This window comes from Garra rufa, chromosome 3 (genome assembly GCF_049309525.1).
Source record: "Garra rufa chromosome 3, GarRuf1.0, whole genome shotgun sequence".
NCBI classification, from domain to species: Eukaryota; Metazoa; Chordata; class Actinopteri; order Cypriniformes; family Cyprinidae; genus Garra; species Garra rufa.
In genome coordinates, this window is record NC_133363.1 from 11032728 (window position 1) to 11041575 (window position 8848).

Sequence of the window (8848 nt, forward strand, 5' to 3'; positions counted from 1 at the left end):
TCCCAAAAGTCTTGTCTTATGAAAAAAGGGTGTTTTTAGAATTTTCTTTATTTAGAATTTTAGAATTATTGTGATATAACAGATTCTTTATTATCATTATTATTAGAATTAATTATTATTATAGCCACGTGTAATAAATTCGACCAGTTTGTTTTTGTTTTTTTGAAAGAGTATTTACTTTGTTCACTGTGATAATGGAAAAGGTCACTTTGTTTTTGTATAAACATGCAATGTACGTATTAAGTTTATATTTCCACTCTGATGCATATTCTGGACATGCACGCTTAAAATAGTCTTAATTATCAAAATATAATATAGTAATAAAGATCTAAGTAGCGTTTGATCTCACAGAGCACAAAGTGAACTAACGTTTATTTGTATTAAAAGAACTGATATTAACGTATTAAGTGTGTCGGTAATATGCAATATAATGAAATAAAAAAGAAAACTGTGTATTATAAAGAACTGGTTGCTTTAGTTTTGCTAGTTTCTCTCTCAACTCTAAAGTTTCTGGTACAACCAAATTACTTGTTTTACGGTACTGAGAGTGGAATGTGTGGAATTTGTAAAGCTTCAATTCATCCTGAAGCTACAGCAGTGAGGCAGTGAGGTCTTTAAAGTGAGAGCGCCCCTATTTGATCAAACTCTATCAAACAATTTGTGTTGTTAGCGCAATGTGCAGATGGTCTGTTTAAACTCCAAAGACAAGCTAGTACTCTTTAAAAAGCAGAATAATGTTTATTATTTTCTGTATTTTCTGAAATATATAATAGTCTGCTGATATAAACTATATTGCTTATAAACATTTTATTGAAATTTCAGGAACTGCGTTTATTATAAGGCTAAGTATAAAATATTCTCGTGAGATTTCTTACAATATTTTGTACATTATACATCCGCACAAGGAATTTTCAGATGAAAGCTGTAGTGCCGCAGTTCTGCCTGGCAACAGGCGTTCTCGTTCATTGGTTTAGGATCATTTGTGCTTCCTTCTTTTAGGGTAACCCAAAAAAGTTTACTTTTTTTTAACCCAGACCACACATTCGTCTCACATACACGGAAACAACATGCATGTTTATGCATGAATGACTTCATAAAACTTCATAAAGTTGTGCCACAGTACACAGTATAAAGGTGTTAACGTAGACTTTGAATTTACCAAGAATAAAACTTTGGGTCCTGTGCGCCGTAGTTACACTGAGAGAAGGCAGCTGAGTTTCTTAATGCGACAGTGGGCACCTTGATTTGGGCTATTATACTGCCCCCTACCAATACTTAACCAATACACATCTTCAGACCCTTTTACCCCGTCTTTCCACCCCCGATACCCACAACACTAGCAGCCTGCCCCCTGCACCCCCACCCTAGCCTGCCCCCCACCGATTCTCCTTGGTCACTCGTCACCCGGCATAGGACCTCCTATTTCCATACTGCTAAAGGAAGGAGCCCGAACTCGAGAAAAGATAGTTCTTTAAGATTGATCCTCCGCCCTGAGCAGACAGCCTCTCGCACTCCCCTCGCGCTCTCTCACAGGCTCGCTGCTGCTTTGATCTTCCCTTAACAACAGTCACGTCATAGGGGAGTTTTGTCAAGCGGAGCTGCAGCGAGAGTTTTAGAGGGTTCAGCAGAGGCAGCAAAGCATCCACGGGACCAGTGTCCGACACGAGATCCAGCTTTCTTACTTTTTGTCACCGCTAAACCTCGGGCACCACTGAAGACATGGAACACCAGTTGTTTTGCTGTGAAGTGGATACCATTAGAAGAGCTTACCAAGATAGCAACCTGTTGAATGACCGAGTTTTACAGACAATGCTCAAAGCAGAGGAAAACTATCTTCCATCACCAAATTATTTCAAGTGTGTTCAGAAAGAAATTGTGCCTAAAATGAGAAAAATCGTCGCCACATGGATGCTCGAGGTTTGTTTTGGATAATAGTTGTCTTTTTGTACTAGCTACACAAGTTTGCCTCATGATGATTCTGCTCTTGCTCTTTGGACCCCAAGAACTGTTTAATAAATGTAAATATGTTTAAATGTAAGTTGAGTTCTTCAGCAATGCTATCCATCCCAGAAGTATCACACGGAAATATGCTGTCCGACAATTATTTTTTGCGAAAAAAATGTTTTATTACGAAAGTAATATTAATCCTAGAGCTGGAGGTTTTCCGTCGTTTCCGCTAGCGCATTTTTATTTAAATCGCTTATTTTTCCCCATTCATATGTTTCGTTTCTTATTAATCTAAAGACAATATAAATGCATTTGGATTTTATTTCAATTTTATACCAATGTACACGTATGCATTCTCACTCGTGCCAGTAGCCTATTATACGCCATCTTTGTTGTCGTTTGCTTAAGTTTTTTATATCTCTAAATTCTAAAATGGAAATATTATTGACATCACTTGCGTAAAGGCGCTTACTAGTTGTCCTTTAAATCACAGTTATAATTTAAAGCTCATTTTTGCGAGAAAACGTAATATTTGTGTCTTAAAAGTTTTGTTTCAGTTTCCCATATACCTCCTGCACGACGGTCTAAAAATATAATATTTTTAATACTTCTAAATTCAACATCGTAATATAAACGGTCGGATTATATTTCCCATCGAATGATTTGGATTTACAGATGTTTAACATTAGATTTAATGCTTTGGAATAATTTATATTAATTTTTGAAACACCCGCTTCTCCTAAATGTCGCATGCTCGTCTTTGTATGTTGAGGCTTTAGAATTCAATTCATTTAGCATCGTTTTTGTCACTGAATTCGAACGATTTTGCTTTCATCCAATAAAGCATGAGTTACCCTACATTTACATGTGTTTTAAGTCGAGCGAAACAATTTTCGTATATTTTTAAATATTTTTTGAAAAGATGACGAACTAGAAAATTGTTTCCTGAACCTAGCTTGGACGCCACCTTTTTGCTTCGGAAAGCAACGACCGCTAGCATCAGCAGCAAATTGCAATATTTATACTTTGTCGAATACTTTTAATATGTGTTAACTAACTGATTAAGTACTCTTTTTAGCATTCGCACGAGTCTCTTTTCTAATTTAACCCTTTGCAGTGCAAACGCAGACTCAGCAGATGCTAAACACGTGGGGTTTCCATAAGATCAAAGCATAGCAAAAAAATTATTTCACTTCGTTTATTTAATTCGTGTTTAGCAAAATCTTTCGATTCTTCCCACATATTTAGAGAAAAAAACAGCCAATTCTACGAAATATTTATTTTATTATATGTACTTTCTTTTTTTTTTTTTAAAGGTGTGCGAAGAACAGAAATGCGAAGAGGAAGTTTTTCCGTTGGCTATGAACTACCTGGACAGATTTTTATCTGTGGAGCCCACCAAAAAGACCAGGCTACAGCTGTTAGGAGCAACTTGTATGTTTTTGGCCTCTAAGATGAAAGAGACTGTGCCACTAACAGCAGAGAAGCTGTGCATATACACGGACAACTCCGTCCGTCCCGGCGAATTATTGGTAATAATTCAACACTTCATAATTATACAGCTTAATATTGCTTTCTTATATCAAATCACTTAAGTCAATTAAAGTCATGCAAGTAATGTCATTTTGCTCGAAGGTGTGTATGTCAAAGTTTTGGATTAAAAATCTTAACCAGATAATTGCATTGCTCTGCAAATATAAAGCCACCCTCAGACGTAAATATAAACGCACATGTTACAAACTTTTTAGTGCTTTTCATGTGTCCGTTAATTGAATGTAGGCCTTTCCTTGACTGTGCAATTAATCGACATCTCCATCTAGCGGTCAAAGAGTGTAAAATCGTATGTGGAAAATGCGCCTTTATGTAAACTTGGGCCTTTTTATATCTCCCTCAGCAAATGGAACTCCTGGCGCTAAATAAACTCAAGTGGGATCTGGCCTCAGTGACACCACATGATTTCATTGAACACTTCCTCGCCAAACTGCCTATACATCAGAGCTCCAAGCAGATACTGCGCAAGCACGCCCAGACGTTTGTGGCCCTCTGTGCAACAGGTATTTTTTTACTGTTTGTGTTCAGGTTTACTTTGCTCATTTTGATTCATATTCATAAATATTGCTGACCAAGCAAAAGTTTTGAGCACTTTTTTACGAACACGCATCGAAGAACCTCCCCTTACCTCACCCAGTACTTTGCTATCAGGCGGACTTCTTTATTGCAATGGAAAGAACCATCTCGCTTGTCCTAATTCCTCACTCGCAGTTATTGTAAACCAGTGTGAGGCTCTGCAAGAGAGGAAGTCTGTTTCCTTTTGTGGTGATTGCTGTGACTGCACCACGGCTCCTGAGAAGCCCTGCCTGCTTCACGACACCACTGCTATGCACGCAGTGCCTGTGAACCAATAAGAGGAAGCTGTTTTCTGACATTTTTTCTTGTGAAAAGGGCTTTGTAACTTGATATTTTCCAAAGCCTAGACTTGATGTCCAGGTCTCTAAGTGAGAGCATGTTAGGCTGCAAATCCACTTTTTTGTGTTGTTTTTGCTCATGCACCTCATTGTCGCGCAACCTAAAGCAGTCAGTTTATCACCTGCCAGAATAAGACAGCAATGCTTCAGGAAGGAACTACTCCTGTATATTCCCCACTCTTTTTGTCCCTCCATTTACATGGTGGGTATCACCGCAGCTCGCTCCCCTTTTATGTTTATGACCTGCATTTCTTTGGGAAGTAGCCTGGGATCTCAGCCAGGGAGAGTGTGGTTGGACGGATACTGGGAAGGGGGTGGGCGCTGGTGAATGAAATGAATGGGCTGGGGTGAAGGCTCCCGTGCCTTTATGCTCAATTTGTCTTGACAATTGCCCTCTCGTCTCTGAGCTAGCAATGCTAGATGACTTCCTATAAGAAAGGCGGTTGTATTTCTCTGTTCACCATGTGTGGGCGCAGCGCAAAGTGAGAATATAAGGGAAAGAGGCGGCATTGATTTATAAGCTCTGCTTATTGTTCGTGTGAGATTATGAACGCACCAGAGCCATTTTGAGGAAGTCCTAGGCCTGTGTTTTCTAGTAGGAGATGGTAATATCTTAAAAACCCTAAGACCTTTTTAGAGTTAACGTGCACATAGAAGCATGATTTATGGGACGTTTTGGAAATAAGAGGGCTGCAGTAGGGGGTAGCTGGCTCAGGACCTACAGCAAAGTCCTCTACCTCCCCCCAAAGGCTTTGAGCCCTGCCGCAGAATGGTGTCGGGCCCCAAATGTCACGGACTGTCCCCTACCAACGCTGCTGTCATTATAGTTTAGTCATGCCATGCTTAATTATGAGCTCAGTCGCAACCCTATAGCTTCTTATCCAGTATTTCTCATCAGTTCTAACCAAGATCTGTTTGTTTTATGTTATTTTTTTTCAGATGTCAACTTCATCGCAAGCCCTCCATCCATGATTGCAGCTGGCAGCGTTGCTGCAGCAGTGCAGGGGTTGTACCTGAAAAGCACCGACAGTTGCCTCTCGTCCCAGAACCTCACCAACTTCCTCTCACAAGTCATCAGAAGCGACCCTGTAAGTGTTCCACCGAATGTATATCATTCCAAAAATGTTGCTTTCCTTTGTCATTGTTGCTAATCTCTCTATTTTCTCTTTAAAGGACTGTCTGCGATCGTGTCAGGAACAGATCGAGTCCCTGCTGGAATCTAGTCTCAGACAAGCTCAGCAGCACAACATCTCCACAGAGACCAAAAGAGTGGAGGAGGACGTGGACCTCTCTTGCACTCCCACAGACGTCAGAGACATTAATATCTGAACGGATCGCTATTCATCTTGTGTGCGATGAATCTCTTCGTCTTTGTTTCTGTTGGGTATGGGCTTTGGCCAAAGGCTTCATGGGACTAATGGAAAACGGGCTCCCACCTGCACCCCACCATCCGACCAATACCTCGACAACTTGCCCCTCAGCGCGCCGTAACTGTTGACCGCTGAGCGGCATCCCCTGTGGTTTTGACGATTGGGCTATCGCCGGCCAGGACCACCGGTGGAAGACAGGGAATGAATGGAAATCTCAATCCTGTCCTATGGCCCCCCTCTATGTCCTAAGTCAAAAATTAAACGAGCGAAAAATGGTATATGTTATCTAGGATTTTGAAATTGTATAAACGACAACAGTAGTTGTGAATTGCCCCGACGTGTCGTTGGGTATTTTTATTTCAAGTGTGTCGAAAACTATTTTTGAAAGAGAAGAGACGGTATTTGTATGTTTGATTTCTTTCTCTCATAGATAGTACCTTGTTACACTTGCTATGAGCGCTCCCTGCTTTTTCTGCAGTCTAGCCGTGTAAATATATCCCCGCTTGCTATGCCTTTAGTCACTTTATTATAATTCCTAGACAGATTCCCTAACAAGATTCTCTTCTCTTCCAAAATGGTTTATGTAACCTTAGTATATTTTTTACGCATGTATTTTTGTTATGATCTAGAAGGCTGTGGATTGCCAGGGGCTGAGGTTGTAATTTGAGGCCAGACGGAAACATTTCTTCGAATCGTTGCCTTCACTGCCATTAATGTATATCGTCGTCACTGCCATGACACAATAAGCTTACGTTGTACCTGCTCCCCGGCTAAGCTCGCAGCGCAGTCCACAGTCTGCTTTTTGTGTAGATTCATGTATTATCTAAAACCATTCCATTTAAAAAAGAAAAAAAGCACTTTCAGTCCGTCGTTTAAGGCTGACTTTTAGACAAAAAAAGAAAAAGAAAGAAATCCAGTTGTTAAAACAATGGGGGGAAGACATGGAATGGAGGAAGGGTTGACGGAGCAGGTCTCTTTATCTATGGTGTTAGTGGTCTGTAAGAGAGAAAGGAGAAGAGGGGGACATTGAGAAGATATTTGCTCCTGGCAGAACGGATGGATGCTTGGGAACGTTTAAGGTGCAACCCCGCGGGACGCACGTGGAGCGCTAGAAACACTATGATGTTAAAAATCAAAGATTAAGAACTATTTATTTTTTCAGTTCCCCTCTTAAGGCCAGTATGCACGAATGCCCAAGTGTACCTATGTTTGAAGTATGTATAATGACCCGCTAGTTGCTAACTCGTGACACCATAGTTAAAGTATTTTTTCCGAGTTGACGTACTCTGGTCTAGTTATTGTTAAAACAAAAGTTGTGGCTTCAAGTAGATTTTGCACAAACCCAGAGATGTCAGCTTGTCTTGTGGATCTCTGGACGGGGAGGAAGATGAGGAGGTGTTAGAGAGGGCAGAGGGAGGCAAAAAAGGGTGATGGCTGGACATCAAAGAGTTAAAGCAGAACTGAGACGTTTGTACCGTGAGGAATAAATTAAGAGGAGAACCTGGGAGAAGACACTCCTCATATTTAGCTGCTATGGAGGGATTTCCAGCAAGTATGAAACTTTCAAATGGAAAACAACAAAAAAGAAAAAGACATGCTTCTTTCTCTTGTCTTGTTTTGCTGCTATTTTTGGTTTTGTTTATATGAAATGTCAATACAATGCCATGTAATAGGTTTTAATTTTCTCATAGAAAATTATGATATTATTGACAACTTTGGTTCTTTTGGTAGTTTTTTTTTTTTTTCTTTTTTTTTTTTTCTTATGTGATCAATTTTTGTTAATGTGATTTCTACGCTATGCTATTCCCAAAACAAAGAAATATACAAAAAAAAAGACAAAAAACAAAAAACAACAAAAAAGCAGACGAAAAAATAGTCAAATGTTCCTGTTATACCCACAATACCTCAAACTACAGTTGTGATTTAGTCTGGGATTTTTCTTTAGTGCTATTTTTATGTTATTTTATTTTATTTTATTGTTTTTCGGTTTATACCGTGCCTGTTAGTCCTGTTGTAAAATGCAAATGACATGTTAATCATCATCCTACTGGGTCCTGATGCGAGCGAGTAGAAAGCACATTGAATGGAATTGGTGCCATAAACTCTTTGGAGTTTTTTAGCTGTTTCATTAAAGGAGACTATATACCCACTTAAGCCCATCTTGATGAGTTTATGAAGCTTTTATTTGAAAAATGACACCGTTTGTGACTGCCATGTGTACTTACAAAGCCATAGTTTTGTCTTGTAGTAATTTAACACGGTGCAGATTTTCATGTATAAGTGGCTGCCTGTCTTGTTCTGAATACAAGAGACCTGGCACGTCCACATCAAGTCGTTGTCTTAATAAATGCGACGCAGCTACAATCAGCAGTGATGTTTCCCTTCATCTTTTTTCGCATAAACCCATCAAATTTGTATCCTTGTAAGGATCCGTCTATTCAGTACTCATGGGATTCTTTACTTGGTTGCTTGTTGGTTGGGTACTTTCACTCCCTTTAGTCTTTGACATGGTGCTGCTATATGTTTGCATTGAGTCTAGAAATGATTTGCTGAAAGAGATGCGGCGATAAGCTAGGAATGACGTTGAGAGGTGATCCAGGACCCAGGGGACACAGATATATTATCCTCTGTAGTATCAGGAATCTATTTTACCTCAAGGTGGAAACGGAAATTCAACTGAATGATGAAAACTAGCATGTATACCGGTGCGATTCACAAAACACACGAGACTGTCATGCAATCGAGGAAAAGAGACTGCCGAGGTCCCGAGCTTTTCTCTTGAATGTGTTTAGGGGAAACTGAGAAATGACTGACTGCATCCTCCCATCCCCACACGACAAAAGCTTGGCCTTACGTCTCAATTCTGTTGTAAACAAACCTGTAGTGTCTTTTAGTTCAATATGGTATTCATTCCAACGGATCAAAATGTGTTGATCCTGAAATACAATGTCATGGTTTGATTTTTGTTTTTTATTGTTCACAAACCGGTCACTGGTCTGAAATGCACAATCTTGCTGACCCATCTTAGACATGAGGTTAACTAGAATAAAACTTGAGCTTCGAAAA

The 8848-nt window shown here is 39.7% G+C and overlaps 1 protein-coding gene across 1 annotated transcript; it reads left to right on the forward strand.

Moving 5' to 3' along the window:
- The first annotated feature begins 1493 nt into the window (after positions 1-1493).
- Positions 1494-8848, forward strand: ccnd1 (cyclin D1). The gene is made up of 5 exons (XM_073836847.1): positions 1494-1917; positions 3264-3479; positions 3842-4001; positions 5352-5500; positions 5586-8848. The coding sequence occupies exons 1-5, from the start codon at positions 1720-1722 to the stop codon at positions 5739-5741; spliced, it is 879 nt and encodes a 292-aa protein (XP_073692948.1). The 5' UTR covers positions 1494-1719; the 3' UTR covers positions 5742-8848.